The sequence below is a fragment of the Phacochoerus africanus genome, chromosome 3, assembly GCF_016906955.1.
Source record: "Phacochoerus africanus isolate WHEZ1 chromosome 3, ROS_Pafr_v1, whole genome shotgun sequence".
In the NCBI taxonomy this organism is placed as follows: domain Eukaryota; kingdom Metazoa; phylum Chordata; class Mammalia; order Artiodactyla; family Suidae; genus Phacochoerus; species Phacochoerus africanus.
The window spans coordinates 28,164,986-28,183,986 of record NC_062546.1 but is presented as its reverse complement, the minus strand read 5'-3'; the positions used below and the strand labels follow the sequence as shown (position 1 = coordinate 28,183,986).

General features: G+C 40.4%; 1 protein-coding gene across 1 annotated transcript; it reads right to left on the bottom strand.

The window, feature by feature from the left end:
• Positions 1-9,762: 9,762 nt before the first annotated feature.
• Positions 9,763-15,299, bottom strand: LOC125122082 (beta-defensin 116-like). The gene is made up of 2 exons (XM_047770336.1): positions 15,215-15,299; positions 9,763-10,169 (listed from the first exon to the last, which is right to left on the bottom strand). Exons 1-2 carry the CDS (start codon positions 15,270-15,272, stop codon positions 9,964-9,966), a joined length of 264 nt encoding a protein of 87 aa, XP_047626292.1. The 5' UTR covers positions 15,273-15,299; the 3' UTR covers positions 9,763-9,963.
• Positions 15,300-19,001: the final 3,702 nt, after the last annotated feature.

The following is a 19,001-nucleotide window of genomic DNA, read 5'->3' as shown; positions in this document are numbered from 1 at the left end:
ACGAGGCACAATTCTCTGGGGGTGAAATCTTCCTGGTATTGTTCTCTATGGCCCCTGGTTCCACACTTTAGAAGGTTTTCCCTTGTCCATTGTTTTTCCTGGCCAAATCTGAAGTGAGGGATTTAGGCTCCCTTTGAAGTGGCATAGTTTTTTGTTTTTGTTTTTGTTTTGCCATTTCTTGGGCCGCTCCCGCAGCATATGGAGATTCCTCGGCTAGGGGTCTAATCGGAGCTGCAGTCGCCGGCCTACACCAGAGCCACAGCAACACAGGATCCGAGCTGTGTCTGCGACTTACACCATAGCTCATGGCAACGCCGGATCCTTAACCCACTGAGGAGGACCAGGGATTGAACCCACAACCTCATGGTTCCTAGTCAGATTCATTAACCACTGTGCCACGATGGGAACTCCTGAAGTGGCATAGTCTTTAAAGCCTGCCTCCTGCTAAAAGATGAGGACTGTTAGTTGTTCTAATTTTCAGAAAGTCAAGGAAATTTCAGTAAAGTTTTGTAGTTTCTTGGCAATGCAATTCTAACCAAAGATATGAGAAAAGAAATGCCATAAGTCACTTCCAAGCTTGACCATTAATGGCCCTACCATTATTGAGCTTGGCAAACTTTTGAAACTTAATTTACAATATTGTATTAGTTTCAAGTGTACAGCAAAGTGTTTCAGTTATATATATATATGTATGTGTTCAGTTACACACATTCTTTTTCGTATTCTTTTCCATTATATGTTATTATAAGATACTGAATATAGGCGTTCCTGCCATGGCTCAGTGGTTAACGAATCTGACTAGGAACCATGAGGTTGCAGGTTCGATCCCTGGCCTCGCTCAGTGGGTTAAGGATCTGGCGTTGCCTCAAGCTGTGGTGTAGTAGCAGACTCGGCTTGGATCCTGCATTGCTGTGGCTCTAGTGTAGGCTGGTAGCTGCAGCTCTGATTAGACCCCTAGCCTGGGAACCTCCATATGCTGTGGGAGCAGCCCCAGAAAAGGCAAAAAGACAGAAAAAAAAAAAAGATACTGAATATAGTTCCTTATGCTGTACAGTAGGTCCTATTGTTTACCTGTTTTATATATTGTAGTGTGTATATGGTAATCCCAAACTCCCAATTTATGTCTCCTCTCCCACTATCCCCTTTGGTAATCACAAATTTGTTTTCTACATCTGTTAGTCAATTTCTGCTTTATAAATAAGTTCATTTGTATCATTTTTTTAGATTCCATATGTAAGTGATATAATATTTGTCTTTCTCTGACTTACTTCATAAGTAAAGTAAATATGATAATCCCTAGTTCCATCTATGTTGCTTCAAATGGCATTATTTTATTTTTTATAGCTGAGTAATGTTCCATTGTGTATATATATACCACATCTTCTTCATCCATACCTCTGTTGATGGGCATTTAGGTTGCTTCCATGTCTTGGCTGTGGTAAATAATGCTACTATGAACATTTGGATGCATGTATCTTTTTTTTTTTTTTTTGTCTTTTTAGGGTTGCACTTGGGGCATATGGAATATTCCCAGGCTAGGGGTCAAATCAGAGCTGTAGCCTCTGGCCTTCACCACAGCCATAGCAATGCCAGATCCAAGCCATGTCTGTGACCTACACCACTGCTCACGGTAATGCTGGACTCTTAACCCCCACTGAGCAAGGCCAGGGGTCGAACCTGTATCCTCATGGATCCTAGTCAGGTTCGTTTCCGTTGAGCCACGATGGGAACTCCTGGATGCATATATCTTTTTGAATTAGAGTTTTCTCTGGATATATACCCAGAAGTAGAATTGCAGGATCAAACTTAGAAGTTAAGTCTTGAGTTGGGCTTCCCCTGGGAGTCATTAAAAGATAGTGTGAAATAGGAGTTCCCATCGTGGCGCAGTGGTTAACGAATCTGACTAGGAACCATGAGGTTGCGGGTTCGGTCCCTGCCCTTGCTCAGTGGGTTAACGATCCGGCGTTGCCGTGAGCTGTGATGTAGGTTGCAGACGCGGCTTGGATCCCGCGTTGCTGTGGCTCTGGCGTAGGCCGGTGGCTACAGCTCCGATTTGACCCCTAGCCTGGGAACCTCCATATGCTGCGGGAGCGGCCCAAGAAATGGCAAAAAAAAAAAAAAAAAAAAAAAGACAAAAAAAAAGAATAGTGTGAAATAGTCCATGATTATAAATATAGACATAATTTTGTAAAGATATTACTGCTTCCCAAATTGGTCTACATATGTGATGTAATGTCAATCAAAATCCCAACACATTTTTATAAAATTTGGGGAAAAAAGACTAACAAACTACATAGAAGCTAACAGGTCAAAATATTGCCAAAGAAGCTTCTGAAGAAAAATAATCAAGATGGTGACTTAACCTAACATATATTAGAGCTATTTATATGACTACAGTTGTCAAGACAGAAATATGGATGCAGAGATAAACATAACAACCAGGGGTACAAAATAGGGAGCCCAGGAACAGATATATAATATGTAGATAAATTTTGATATACGATTGACATAGGTGGGAAACTGGTAAAGAGAGACTCGTCAATGAGTGAAGCTGTAAAATTTGGTCATGCTTAGGAAAATGCAGTTATAGTCCTGCCTCTCATAAAAAATAAGAAAAACATGCCCCTGTTAAAAAAATTGAGTATAAAAAGTAAATTTTAGAAACTTTGTAGGTGATGAAAGCAAGGCTGAAACTTGTTAATTTCTTTCATTTATCTGCAAATAGTTACTGAATACCAACTGTATTCCAGACTCTCTGGGAATAGCCAGAGCTACAAGGATAAATAACACAAATTTAAGTATTCAGAAAATACTGGTTAATATTTTTTTAATTTGCTGTGGCTTTTCTTTTTAAAAACCCAGAAAATGGAGTTCCCATTGTGGGTCAGTGGTAATGAACCTGACTAGTACCCATGAGGATGTGGATTCAATCCCTGGCCTTGCTCAGTGGGTTAAGGATCCAGCATTACCATGAGCTGTAAAGATAAAAACCTGATACACATAAATATAAAATGAACAAGCGTAAATGATTTTATCTAGTAAGATGTTAAGACTGGTTTAGAGGAAGAGTAATGAATACAATCAATCAAAAGAATTCTGAAATAAATTTGCAAGTAGACAGAGACTTGTTTTATATTCTGAAGAGCAATGAAGTATAACATTCAGTATTAATTTTCCCACCAAACAGAAATCGAGTGCATCCAATTGCATTTTATCTCTTTACATTATTATGTACGGAAATAGTTGGCATGACTCAAAAAATTTTTTCAGGGAGTTCCTGTCATGGCTCAGTGGTTAACGAATCCGACTAGGAACAATGAGGTTGCAGGTTCGATCCCTGGCCTTGCTCAGTGGGTTAACAATCTGGTGTTGCTGTGAGCTGTGGTGTAGGTCGCAGACATAGCTGGGATCCCACATTGCTGTGGCTCTGGTGTAGGCCGGTGGCTACAGCTCCGATTAGACCCCTAGCCTGGGAACCTCCCTATGCCGCAGGAGCGGCCCAAAAAATGGCAAAAAAACAAAACAACAAAAAAATTTTTTTTTCAATATCAATTTTTTACAAATTAACCTTTATCCACACAAATTTTTGGAATAGCCTAGTCATTGGAAAAATTGTTCAAAGGTACAGACTCTAAATAGAATTATAATTCCGAAGGGATTTACAAAATCCTCTGGCTTGCCATTGAAAGGACACCCAGTAATCTCTTTCACTTATTTCCAAACTTTGGATATTTTTTCTTAAAATTTTTTTGATATATTTCAAATGATGCAACCGACAAGTGCTTAATCTCTAGAATATATAAACAACTTATACAACCCAACAGCAAAAAAGCCAATCAATCAATGGAAAAATGGGCAAAAGACCTGAATAGACATTTCTCTAAAGAAGATATACAGATGGCCAACAAACACATGAAAAAATGCTCAACATCGCTGATTATAAGAGAAATGCAAATCAAAACTACCATGAGATATCACCTCACACCAGTCAGAATGGCCATCATTAATAAATCCACAAATAACAAGTGCTGGAGGGGCTGTGGAGAAAAGGGAACCCTCCTGCACTGTTGGTGGGAATGGAAACTGGTACAGCCACTATGGAGAACAGTCTGGAGATACCTTAGAAATCTATACATAGAACTTCCATATGACCCCGCAATCCCACTCTTGGGCATCTATCTGGACAAAACTCTACTTAAAAGAGACACGCGCACCCGCGTGTTCATTGCAGCGCTATTCACAATAGCCAGGACATGGAAACAACCCAAATGTCCATCGACAGAGGATTGGATTCGAAAGAGGTGGTATATATACACAATGGAATACTATTCAGCCATCAAAAAGAATGACATAATGCCATTTGCAGCAACATGGATGGAACTAGAGACTCTCATACTGAGTGAAATGAGCCAGAAAGACAAAGACAAATACCATATGATATCACTTATAACTGGAATCTAATATCCAGCACAAATGAACATCTCCTCAGAAAAGAAAATCATGGACTTGGAGAAGAGACTTGTGGCTGCCTGATGGGAGGGGGAGGGAGTGGGAGGGATCGGGAGCTTGGGCTTATCAGACACAACTTAGAATAGATTTACAAGGAGATCCTGCTGAATAGCATTGAGAACTTTGTCTAGATACTCATGTTACAACAGAAGAAAGGCTGGGGGAAAAATGTAATTGTAATGTGTACATGTAAGGATAACCTGACCCCCTTGCTGTACAGTGGGAAAAAAATAAAATAAAATAAAAAGCAGCAGAGTTGAAAAAAAAAAAGAAATGAAAAAAAATTTTTTGATATAATTTCTAAATATAATTTTATTTTCCTTTATAAATTATCATTTTAAAATTTACAATGCATGTGTAATGCTCTGAAATGCTTTTGTTTGGGGGTGATGTTTTGTTTTGTTTCATCTTTGAAGGGAATAAATCATTTTATCTATAAATTAGTGATTACCTTGCATGTCAGCATCCAGGCTTATTACCTGTATTTAATGTTGGCATCTACTCAATGTCTCCTTCTAGATTCAATTTTGTTATTTAAAATACAATCAATTTGGTATTTGTACACCTTATGTACAAAGGTCTATGCCTTTGTAATCTTAAATATACTCTGAGAAGAGAGTTCTCTCTCACTCACCTTTTTTTTTTTTTCGGGCTGCACTCGGAGCCTATGGAGGTTCCCAGGCTATGGATGGAATCAGAGCTACAGCTGCAGGCCTACTCCACAGCCACAGCAACGCTGGATCCGAGCCTTGTCTACTATACACCTACAGCTCAGAGCAATGCGGGACCCTTAACCCGCTGAGCAAGGCCAGGGATTGAACCCCTGTCTTCATGGATGCCAGTCAGATTCGTTTCCGCTGAGCCACAACAGGAACTCCCAAGAGTTCGTTCATTTGATCTATTAGGTTTTGAACAGCAGGAAAGTCAATTTCCCTAAAATTGGGTGAAGCTGATGAAAAGTCTTTGGTGTGTTTGATCTAAGCGGAATAAGATCTATTTACTGCTATTTCTGGGGTGTATTCTTTTAAGCACTAAGAAATTATAGTAGTAATGCTTTGAGGATTTAATCTTATAGTGAGGCAATTTCATAGGGTTTCTGAAATCCTTCTGTAGAAAACCTGGAAGCATATGGAGTCTCTGGTAATGGGCTGTTTTTTAATCCAACAATACAAATGCGTTATTTTGGAGGGGGGAGGTTGATCGGTGGGTATCTGAAAAGGCTTTTTTCCCCGCTATAGGTTTCATTAATGATGTTTTTCAACCTCTCATAGACGTATCTGTAAAGGAGGGAATTTTGGTTTCTTTTTGCAAGCCTCTTCTTCCCACAAATATCATGACTACTTTCTGCCAAAAATGGGAGGTTTTCAGAGTTTTCTCTTAGATATTTTGAAACATCTTGCCTTCAGAATAAAGCAGGAAAATAACACTGGTTTTGGAGTTCCCGTTGTGGCGCAATGGAAACAAATCTGACTAGGAACCATGAGGTTGTAGGTTCGATCCCTGGCCTTGCTCAGTGGTTGAGGATGTGGCGTTGCTGTGAGTTGTGGTGTAGGTTACAGACACGGCTTGGATCCCGGGTTGCTGTGGCTCTGGTGTAGGCCGGCAGCTACAGCTGCAATTGGACTCCTAGCCTGAGAACCTCCATATATGGTGGGTGAGGCCCTAAAAAACAAACAAAAAAATACAACCCCCATACACTGGTTTGGAGGCACTCTCTAATCACTAATTTCAAAGAAAACTAGGCAGTACTATAGCAGTTTAAAATAAGCTAAATAGGAGTTCCTGTCATGGTGCAGCAGAAAAGAATCCAACTAGGAACCATGAGCTTGCATGTTCGATCCCTGGCCTCGGTCAGTGGGTTAAGGATCCGGCATTGCCATGAGCTGTGGTCCACGCTCAGATCTGGCATTCCTGTGGCTGTGGTGTAGGCCGGCAGCTGTAGCTCCAATTAGACCCCTAACCTGGAACCTCCATATGCTGCAGGTGCGGCCCCAAAAAGCAAAAATAAAATAAAATAAAATAAGCTAAACAGAGATGGAACTTTCTTCTTGACCATTTGACTAAGAGCCACACAGAATGGAGCCTACCCTGAAAAACAATAGACACGATTTTTCTCAGGTATAGACAATAAGGGTTAACAGACAGGCAAAAAAATATTGTCGAACTCAGTTTGTAGTTCCTACCTGAAATACAAAGCATTTCTGAGCTCAGGTGTGGAACCGTGGACTCTCCAGACCACAGAAGGGAGATACGGAGGAGGATCTGAAAGTAAAACTGTATGGGAATTCAGTCCACAGTCTGAACTCCACCTCCACTTTCCTTAGGATCTTACAAACTATGCCAAATGGTTACACAAGAACAAGCAGATTCAAAAATTTCAAATGAGTGCTTGCCATTTATTAGAAAAGCTTTTCAGGAAGGAAGGAGGAATATGCCCATCAGCCAGAGGCTGAAAAATCACTTCATGCCCATTGCTTAACACATCAAAATTACAGGCTTTCACCTATCACTTAATATAGCTAAAATCCATGCTGATGAGCAGAGGAGAAAGTGAACTTTGAGAAGGAAAAATGATAGAAACTGATGCTATGCTGGAGAGAATGAGGTGGACATTATAAAAATGGCAAACTTCAAAGACATCATTTGATGGGAGTCCTGATAGTAACCAAAATAAAGATGGATAAATACACATTTGAAAACAGAGGAAAATACATTACTTTTGAGAAGACAAAGGGAAAGATGACATTGAAGATCCCTAAATAAGTCCAAATGTATAGTTGAGGGAAATAAACATTAAGGATTTATTAGTTAGCTGTGATTTGCCACATTAAAAATAGTGAACACTTCACATTTGATTATGCAAATACAAATTTCATCATTAACGTGAGACCAGTTTGAGAATTGGAATGAAAAATGCATTTTACAAAAAAAAAAAAAAGTGGGAGTTCCCGTCGTGGCGCAGTGGTTAATGAATCCGACTAGGAACCATGCATGAGGTTGCGGGTTCGGTCCCTGCCCTTGCTCAGTGGGTTAAGGATCCGGCGTTGCCGTGAGCTGTGGTGTAGGTTGCAGACTCGGCTCGGATCCCGCGTTGCTGTGGCTCTGGCGTAGGCCGGTGGCTACAGCTCCGATTCAACCCCTAGCCTGGGAACCTCCATATGCCGCGGGAGCGGCCCAAGAAATAGCAACAACAACAACAACAACAAAGACAAAAGACAAAAAAAAAAAATGCATTTTAATGGTCTGGACATGGTGACTTGAGGTGAATTGGGGGAGGATCAAGAATGACACTCAAGCTTCTGAACCCGAGCAACAGGAGGAATTGTTGACGCCAATTACTGGAAAGGAAACGCCAGGCGAACAGATTTGGAATTCAGTTTAGGACATTGTGAGTCTGAGATGACTGAGAAATCCAAGAGGACGAAACAAATGAGTAATTTAACATGTAAGTAAGTCTAGGCTTCAAGGATGTGGTCTGGGTTGAACGTATCCGTCCAGAACTTGTCCGAGATCCCACAGCTTTCAAGCAGTGATGGGGAGCAGGACACGTCCTTCTGACTTTGTATTCTAAGACATGTAGAAACCCGGGAAATGGGAATCTCTGCTTTACACCTAGAATTCCACAATAATTTCCCCTCTGCAAATACTGTAGAAAATATGGTATTTCGACTATAATGATGAATACAAGATCAACACTGCTTCCAAATACTAAAATTTGTGTCTATTCACGCTACTTATGCCAGAAACTTTCTGCATCCCTTCTTGAAACCAGGTCCTGTCAAGCCTCCATCCCCTGTCTAACAAACATATCTGAATGTCAGTGAATTTCAAAGGTGTAGACATTATTGAATTTTTCTGTCAGACTTCTAAGTCCCATAAAAATTAAAATACACCTGTATAAATCGGTCATTTTGTGAGTGCATGGACTTTGATTCATTGGGTTGGGCTGGGATTGTAATTTGTCTAATAATGACAAATGCAGATAAAGTGTTTATGGTGAAAAAGGAGAAACTGAGGAGGATGGCAAAGAAATATGCAAGACGGCAGAAGAAGAAACTCAACAGCAACAGCAAAAGGTTAAGAAAGAACACCCAGAGACCAGAAGCCAAGGCAGACAATAATTTCAAGGAATGATTAAGAGTAATGAGTGAAAGGGTAGCTAGAGGCAAATAGAACTTTTTAAATGCTAGAGTTTTTCAGTAAGGAAGGCATTGGTGAACAAAACCAGTGCCATTTCAGTGGCAGGATAAGCACCAAAGCCAGGTTTCTCTTAGTTGAGGTAAAATTAGGCGTCTAGAACTTAGAGAAATTAGTTGAGAAGACGAATTCTGGAAGTTTTGGTTTCAAAAAAGGAAAGAGATGAGACAGCCATGGAAGTATACATAACCCAATGAAAATTCCATAGCATGTCAAATATTAGTTGTGACGAAGTTTGGAGTGGGAAAACAATATTCCTCAGTTCTCAAGAATGAAAGGCTCTTAAAGGTCACCAAATAAAACGTTTGTTCCAAATCCCTCTCTGATACTATAACCACATCGTCTCTACCCCATGGCCAGAATTTTCCTCCAGCCTCTAAACTGGAAAATTGCCCAGGGACAAGCCTGCTTATTCCACCTTCCAACAGCTCTACCACTAAGACTTAGAAAAATTTGTCCTGCAGTTCCCGTTGTGGCTCAGTGGTTAACGAATCCGACGAGGAACCATGAGGTTGCGGGTTCGATCCCTGGCATTTCTCAGTGGGTTAAGGATCCAGCGTTGCCATCAGCTGTGGTGTAGGTCTCAGACATGGCTCAGATCCCATGTTGCTGTGGCTCTGGCGTAGGCCGGCGGCTACAGCTCCAATTAGACCTCCAGCCTGGGAACCTACATATGCTGCAGCAGCAGCCCAAGAAATGGCAAAAACAAACAAACAAACAAACAAACAAAAAAACCCCAAAAAACGAAAGAAAAATGTGTCCTAATTTGTTCAACGGATTCCTACACTCAGTTCTAGCCATCCATCTGTCCGGTTCTGGTTCTTCCTAAACACATCATGGTTGTCTGAATATAAAAAGCCAACTCTGTTGTCCCTATTCTGATCCGACCACGTTTACTCAGGGGACTTAAAAACCTCTGCTTGTTCACTGAATCACCCAGACTCAATTCAGTTTTCACCTCCCCTCTGCAGCCTCCAGAACAAATTATAACCGTCTTCGTGTACCAAAGCAGAGCAGAAACGTGGTCTCCTCCCTTTCTTCAACATCTACTGAGCTACCCTCATATCTTATTTGCTTTTTTGCCCTTGTCTATACTCAGTGGCCCCCCAGCTCCCAGCCTAACCTTCCTTTTTCTGTCCAATAACGGCTGCTCACAGATGAAAGACACACACTTGAGAAGGAATGCATTTTTATGGGAGGGGTGGGTAAGGTTGCTGATATTCAAATCCGAGAGTAGCTTGAAGGGTTCGTAAAAGACTAGTTGGAGTCGGAGTCTGAATCCTCCTTCTCATTAGCACTGGCTATTTTCTTAGAAAATTTCAGGCAACACTTTTGATCATTTAGACAGGTTAAGTATAGAATTTCATGTTTTCTGCAGGCATTTCGGCACATGCCATGGTACAGCTGGCATGGATTCCAAGGCTCTTCCTGTTTCTTGCCATAAGAGGATCTGAACAGACCACCTGGAAAAAACATAGCCATATTCAGTGTCTATGCAGCAGTGGTAACAGGAGTAGGAAGGCATGATTTAAAGACAAGCCCTAAGAGGAGTTCCTGTCATGGCTCAGTGGTTAACGAATCTGACTAGGAACCATGAGGTTGCGGGTTTGATCCCTGGTCTTGCTCAGCGGGTTAAGGATCTGGTGCTGCTGTGAGCTGTGGTGTAGGTTGCAGGCATGGCTCGGATCCCGCATTGCTGTGGCTCTGGCGTAGGCTGGTGGCTACAGCTCCGATTAGACCCCTAGCCTGGGAACCTCCATATGCCGCAGGAGCGGCCCTAGAAAAGGCAAAAAGACAAAAAACAAACAAACAAACATGATAAAGACAAGCCCTAAGAATGTTAATAGCTCAGGATCTGGAGTCAAAACCATCTCAATTCAAACAGGGCTCTGTCAGTATAGCTTTTCATCCTTAAGCAAGCTATTTCAGTTGCTGCATCACTGCTGCATCATCTTCACAGTAGGCATAAGAGAACCAACTTCTGAATTTTGTGATGCCTTGATTAGTAGATATATGCTCCGAATAGTGTCTGGCCCATAATAAGAAGTAACTACTAGGCAATGTGGCTGACATGAAAGACTTTTCCTGAGGGTTCAGGGCTTCAAGGGCTGCCATTGGGAACATATATTGGATATGTTTGCAATGCCCTTCCAGATGTGTGCTCCTCACACACAGCTCTCATTGGAGATAGTTGGGGTCTACTCTGAGGGGGGCACACTTACATGAACATCTGCATGCCTCTGTAGCTTGAAACATTTGAGCAAATATATAGCATACATGCCTCTCTTTGTACATTGGCCCCACAGAAACAGATACTGTACATACATGGGCAGCTTGGTGGCAGACACACGCAGGCACATATGCACAACTCATTTTATTCATACATGCACATTCACACATAAATTGAGCACACATATGTACTCACTGTACAAATCTCTACCACACACTTTCCACATATGGCTAAAGTCCATTCGTGAATATTGATAACTGTGTATCAATTATAGAGATATGTGTATATATGCAGGCTCCTCAGCTGAAAATACCCTGTGAAAAAGTTCTTAATACTTCGTCAGCATTCTAGAAATATTCGTCATCAGTAGTATTGGTTACCTATTGGATCTTCCAAAGACAATGGAACTGTTAGAAAGGAAATAATATTTTTTAAAAGGGGAGTTCCTTGATGGCTCAGTAGGTTAATGATCCTGTGTTGTCACTGCTGTGGCTTGGGTCACTGCTGTGGTGTGGATTCCATCCCAGGCCTGGGAACCTCTACGTGCCTTGGATGTGGCAAAAGAAAAAAATATATACTAATAATCACTACCATATGCTCAGCATCTACTATATACCAGGCATTTTGCAAATGATATTGCATTAAACCCCATAAAAGCCTTCTGTTATCTCCATCCTTTAGATGAAGACATTGAGGCTCAGAGAGGATCTTTATTCTGTCCACATTCCTAGAGCTTGCACTTGACCAACCTAAAGTCCAATTTCTGGTCTACATAATAGACCATGCTCTTTCTCTTCTATGTCATATTGCCTCTGACTGTGTGACAGGATTTCTGGGAGAGAGTGGCATCATCCTGCATGATGTCTACAGGCATAGAGCCTTCTATAGCTTTCAACAGATGGTTCAAAATCCATTGTTCAGCATTCAAGGGCCTTTTCTACCATCCACCCATCCCCTTATTCCACATTGACCCATCAGCACTCCCTCTGGGTCAGGCCATGTATTCAGTGATATGTGTAGATGTCTCCAATGCCCACCCACATTAATAAAAATTGGAAAAAGCAAGTTTGATATTATTTCCTACGTGGCAAAAAAAAAAGAACATTTTATTAATTTTCGACTAGAGAAAGTAAACATTTCCAAGTTTAGGTGAAGTTGAAGAATGGGAGGGGAAAGAAAGAAGAAAAAAAAAAATGCCTCAGTGGCAGACATCCCATAGAATTTGGGTGTTGGCATATGTATAACCTGCCCCGGAAATTGGCACTCCAATCCACAGAAGGCATTCAGTTGCTGCTACATTAGCCAGCTTGCTGTTAACCAGAAGAAGGAGGTTAAAAAAAAATGACACCCCTTCATCATGGTGCCACTACTTTTCCTGCATTGGTCCTCACCCTCAACATGAAATCCATCTCTTTGGGCACCATCCTATTCACAGAAGGAGGGGAGCTTGGGGGGCCTTCCCAGAGTTCTAGCCACACTCTTCTGACTAACATCTGAGATGAAGGATTTCCCTTTTCTCCCCAACACACTGGATGGAAGCCAGAACACCCAGACTCTCCTCTTCGTAGTCACCAGAGGATGGATAGAACATAGATATCAAGAATGAGGATCAAGCAAACTGATGTTTCCTCTCTACACGGAGAGGAGGTCAAGGTAGCCCCAGGAGAATTCTGCTAACAGTGACTAAATAAATAAAGTCTTTGTCATAGACATTTATAGCTTCTCACTTCTTCAGCTGTTCTGATGCTATATTGCCCTGTGTCCTACATTGTAGCACCTACCTCAAGTTAATGTCACCTTTGATGATCCTTCCATCTTCAAAACTGAAGTCAGAAGAGACCTGGTCTTGAATCCCAGCATTGCCCCTGACCCCTGGACCTCTGGACCCTGTCTCCCCATGAGAGAAATGAGAATGGGAGAGTCTGCTCCAGACCTGAAAATCTCAAATGTGTTTGTGAAGGAGGCTAATAAGATGTGTCATACTCTGTAATACCCTGGGACATTTTTAAGCATATTCACATCAAATCTCTAGAAATTCTGATTTGATCTGTCTGGGGAGAGGCCAGAGCAAGTGAACTTTGCAAGATTTTCCCAAAACATGCTTATGGGCACTTGCTTGACCTCACATTCACCCATAGATATTGCCCAGCTCATTTCCCCCACGTTGGACTTGTTTTACAAACAAATGAAAACATCATAAATCAAAAAAACAAAACACATGGAGTTCCCGTTGTGGCTCAGTGGTTAACAAATCCAACTAGGAAACATGAGGTTGCAGGTTCGATCCCTGGCCTTGCTCTGTGGGTTAAGAATCATTGCCGTGAACTGTGGTGTAGGTTGCAGATGCGGCTCGGATCTGGCATTGCTGTGGCCCTGGTGTAGGCCGGTGGCTACAGCTCCGATTGGACCCCTAGCCTGGGAACCTCCATATGCCATGGGAGCAGCATTAGAAAAGGAAAAAGGACAAACAAACAAACAAACAAAAAACAAAACACATGTCTTTGATTCTTTCTAAGAGCTCCATCCAGAGTGAAAATCAATATGACATATGATTTTTCAGCCACGTGTGAAACCCAAACATGATTCTCCTCCATTCACCTTCTAATGTTTTTCTTACTCATATATATTTATGTCATTTATATAAACAAATACATTATTTATAGTTTCATTCATTCAATAAACATTTACCAAAGTCACACTGTACCAAGCACTCAGCTCAATATCAGTAATACATATATTTAAAAGACAGAGTCTTGACTTTCAAAAAGTTTAATTTCATATGTATATGTTTGGGATGATGAAAGGAAAAAATGACTTTGATTGTCCTGGAAAAGTTTGTTCAGAACTGTTCCTGCCCATAAATTCTGCCAGGTAAAAGTATTACATAGTCATTAAGGACGCAACACTATGTGCAACTTTTGAAGCATAGAGTCCATCTTGCTCTTTTGCTTTTGTTTTCTGCAAACCCACCTGTGGTTTCCGCTATTCCAGCATGGGAACTGAGCTTTACTGAACATGAGAACAAGTGTATCTCTAGGAAATAGAATGAAGCAAGGTGAGAAATAAGGAGTAGGTGAATGTGAAGTAGAAAGAAGATGGAGAAGGGAAGGAGAGAGGAAATAGAAAAAAAGAGAGGGAGGAGAGAGAAGAAGAGAAGAAAGTGCCAGACATGGTAATTAGGAACTCAATCCCAAGAAAGGAGAAACAACCTTCATTTTCTGTAGGGTTGGGATGAGACTCGCATGTCTCTCTGTACTTTCCAAGGTTTTATAGGAGACACTTGAGGACCTTCCATCCTCCTGATTTCATTTATCCTCACTGCCTTAAGTTCCATCTATTGTTCTTCAGGGTCCCTGAAAATCACAATCAAGAAACTTTTTTTTTAAGAATTAAAATATGACTGGATATTTTTCATCCAGAATCTGTTCTCCCCATCTCAACAGAAACAGGTCTGCTCTGATAGATTTGACAATCTTACTCAAGTTTATTCACCTCCAAACTCAGTCTAAGCTAACACCCTGCCTAGGTAAACTCCACATATGCCCTGGTTGAATGACCACCTATGTGAACCAAACACTTATCTAAATCCAGGCCCTATCTCTTCTGATAGCCACCAAAGGCTCAATTATGAAACTTAACACAAACATCACACTAGCCAAGCCACCCAATCCCAGTTCAGAGCATCAACCCAAAATACAGCCCAATTACAATTCACTCTTCCCTAACCCCCAGTTCTGCCCAACCCCACCCCCAGATCAGTTCAACAAAAAATATCATTCCCTCTCCAGAATACAATTAAACATTAGTCCAGCCCAATTCTATAAATAGAATTGCTCACCCCCCCCACCCCGAGCCCCACTCACTTTTTGATATCACTCTATCTCCAAGGTCACATACCACCCCTACCACAACTCACCCTCCAAACTCCAAACTCCCATTGATTCCTCCTATAGCTCCCCCACTCTGATCTAACCTCTTACACCTCATCCATGAATCAAGCTTCCATCCCAATTAGAGCATTATCTAAAAGTGCTTCATGCTTCCATACTCCACCATCCCAGGAAAAATAAGAACATCAATCTCTTAAATTTGTCTTGGCAGAGAAAAACCAGGGACGATCTTGACATGAGATGGACTTTGGGGGTAACATTCAAAGTCTGAGACCAGAAAAGTCTTTGGGTAGTGCCTGCTACATGTGAGTAGGAGTCATCTCAGAGGTTACCAAGATACCAATATCACAAGCAAGACCCCAGAACCTTTGAGAGAGGCCTGAGTTACCTGGAGTCTTATGAACCAGGATCAGAAGGATGGAAATGGTCATTAAATAAGGCTTCATGACTGACACGTCCAGAGAGAATGGAGGGCTCTGTTGCAGGGGACAGAATAGTTATCACTGCAGCACTTTAATAAACTCCCTTTATTAGTTCTGGAAATGGGCCAGGGTTGTGTTCAGTCAACTAAAAGGGATGAGACATACTTGGAGTCAGCCAGGCAGAAGGATAACAGGTATCACATATCTAAGCTGGGCACTCTATAAATGTGGAAGATTTGCCAGCAGCACCCATGTGAAGGTGGGCTTTTGTTCCCAGTAAGAAACAAAGGCAAATGAGAGCCAGCTGGCATTTTGCATTAGGCAAATTGAGATGAATGGACGAGTCAATCAAGCAATCAAGCAATGAGAACACTCATACATAATTATAAGAAATAAAGAATCCTTTTTAAAAATTTTGTCTTTGTCCTCCTGACAGTAGACTGTTCCCATTTATTGGCTGTACTTACTGTATATCCAATCCTGTACGAGGCATCATGGACAAAGCAAGTGGACGGGGTGGGGAGTGGTAAGGGGGAGAGGGAAAAGGAGAAAGAATGAAGGAAGGGAGGGAAAGAGGGAGGGAGGAAAGAAAGAAAGAGAAAGGAAGGAAAGAAAGAAAGGAAGAAGGGGCTACCACAGGGAAGCCTTGAGGGGAAGGGATAAATTAAGAGGATGGCAATAGCATATACACACTACTGTATATAAAAGAGATAATTAATAAAGCACCTACGGTATAGCACAGGGAAATCTACTCGATAATCTGTGATAACCTATATGGGAAAAAGGAATGGCTATATGTATATGTAAAATGGATTCATTTTGCTGTGCACCTGAAACTAATACAACACTGCAAGTCAACTATATTCCAATAAAATTTATTTAATTAAAAAAAAAAGAGGAGTTCCTGTTGTGGTACAGTGGAAACAAATCTGACTAGGAAACATGAGGTTGCGGGTTTGATTCCTGGTCGCGCTCAGTGGGTTAAGGACCTGGTGTTGCAGTGAGTTGTGGTGTAGGTTGCAAATGCAGCTCAGATCCCACATTGCTGAGGCTGTGGCATAGGCTGGCAGCCAATTCAACCCTTTGCCTGGGAATTTCCACATGCTGCAGGTGTGGCTGAGATCGATGCCTAAACACATAATAAAGCTTCTGAAAACACTGGAAAAAAGCTTGAAAACTGCTAGGGGTACATGATTTACTACTTATAGGAGACCACAGATTTGAAAGATAAATAATTTCTCATCTGAAACTGTGGAGGCCAGTAGTAGGTGATATAACATTTTTCAAGTACTGAAAGGAAAAAATGTAAACTGTGAATTCTTTAAATGGTTAAAAATATTCTTCAGAAATAAAGAGTAAATAGGAGTTCTCATTGTGGCACAGTGGGAGCAAATCCAACTAGGAACCATGAGGTTATGGGTTTGATCCCTGGCCTCGCTCAGTGGGTTAAGGATCTGGTGTTGCCATAAGCTGTGGTGTAGGTCGAAGATGTGGCTCAGATCTGGTGTTGCTGTGGCTGTGGTATAGACCAGCGGCTACAGCTCCAATTAGACCCCTAGCTTGGGAACCTCCACATGCTGCTGGTGCGGCCCTAAAAAGACAAAAGACAAAAAAAAAAAAAAAGAAAGAGTAAATAAGAACATTATCAGACACAGGGAAGCTAAGAAAATGTGTTCCTAGCACACCAACCCTGAAAGAAGGGAAATGAAAGAAAATTACAGGAAGGCTTAAAACTTAAGAAAGGAAAAGAGAACATTGAAATCGGTAAAAAGAGAGGTAAATATAAAAATATTTAAAACAAAAAATAAAAATAGATAAATTTTTAAAATAAAAATACTTTAAATAAAAAATAGATAATAGTAAAAATAGATTATTCTAATTCTCATTAATTTCATAAATCATTTGATATATTGAAACAAAAATTATAATGCCATGACATAATTTCATAATAATTATATTTTATAAGATAATATTAATTAACAATACGATTATTTTGTCTATGTTAATTAATAATATAATTAGTAAATATTAATAAGATAATTAATACTTTAAGTGAGGGTACTAAAGAAACCCAAATGGAAGTAAGATTACTGCACTTTGCTCGAAGTGGTATAATATCCATACCAGTAGATTATGATAAGTTACATGTGTATGCAATTAACACTAGTAAAACTGTATAAAGCAATATACTTTAAAGATACTATAAGCAAAACAAAACCCTAAATATCATTCAAATAACTCACAGGAAGTTTAAAAAAGAGAAAGAGTGGGAACAAACAGAAAACAAGCAATAAAGTGGTAAACTTAAGCCCATGTAAAAGGTATAGAGTAACATCAGTAAAAACGGTGGAGTAAGGAATGCCAAAATTTTCTCTCTTCATGAGTGTAATGAAAACACTGGCAAAATTGTCGGAATCAACTTTGTTGGGATATTGGAAAATAACGTAAGTCTTATAGCTGGACGACAGCACTTACTCAAGAACAAAAGGCTGGTTCTCAGTAAAACAGTGCGTTTTCTAACATTATACCTTATTCTAGTAACAACTCCCACTCCCAAGACACCTTGAAAATAATAGCTCACTTTCTCAATCCTGGAAAGAACAGAACAGACCTCCTTCACAAAGAACTGTCATTATTTGACCTCCCTGAAAGGCTAACTCAAAAAGACTTGACTTATTTCATTTGACTTAGAACTCACCCAGTGCTTAAAGGCCCTCTTAGGGGGCATTTTTTCAAAAAGAGTTACAGATATATTTGAGTCAGAGCCGCCCGAGGAGATAAATGACTGCTGAAGAAAACAATAGATTAACCAAAAGCCTTGAGAAGAAAGCCTGGGGAATACGATGTTCGTGTGGGCTTTGAAAAACTCACCTTCATGCACGCAAAGAAACAAGAAAAGTATGACTCCTACGGGGAGTCGGGGGATAACCTCGAAAAAGTGTTCCGGGGAAGTCCGCACAGCGGACCTTCTAGACATTGACTTTAAATAACCTACTTTAAATACGTCCAAACAGGAAAAGGAAACCATGTCTAAAGAACTGAAGAAGTCACAAATAAGTGGGAAAACATCCTGTGATCATGAATTGGAATACTTTCTATTTATAAGATGTCGATACTACCCAAAGTGACCTACAGATTCAATGCAATCTCCATCAAAATTCCAGCAAATTTTTTGTGCAAAAATAGAAAAATCCATCCTAAAGTTCATATGGAATCTCAAGGGACCCTGAACAGCCAAAATAACCTCAAAAAAGAACAACGTTAGAAGGCTCATGCTTTCTACTATGATAAACTGCAATCATCAAAGCTTGCGGTACAAGCATAAAGAGACATATATACCAATCAAATTGAATGGAGAGCCCAGAAACATATCCTCACATATATGTCCAAATGATTTTTTAAAACACCGTCAAGACCATTCAATGGGTAAAGAACAGTCTTTTCAATGAAGAGCACTGGGAAAACTAGATATCCACATGCCAAAATAATAATAATAATAAGTTGGACCCCTACCTTATACCATACACAAAAATTAACCAAAAATTGATGAAATACTTAAATCTAAGAGCAAAAACTATAAAATTCTTAGAGGAAAACATAGGGAGACGGCTTCATGACATTAGATTTTGTGATGATTTTTGGGATATAACCCCAAAAGCATTGACAACAAAAGAAAAAAAGATAACTTGGACTTGATCAAAAGTTCAAACTTTTATGCACCAAAGAATATTATTGAGAGTGAAAAAGCAACCA

Excerpts from the sequence above, each read along its gene's own strand:
- LOC125122082 (XM_047770336.1), bottom strand. The coding sequence starts at position 15,272 with ATGAAGCCTTATTTAATGACCATTTCCATCCTTCTGATCCTGGTTCAT. Across the intron at positions 10,170-15,214 it reads CCTGGTTCATAAGACTCCAG|GTGGTCTGTTCAGATCCTCT; the intron begins GTAACTCAGGCC and ends TGTTTTTTCCAG.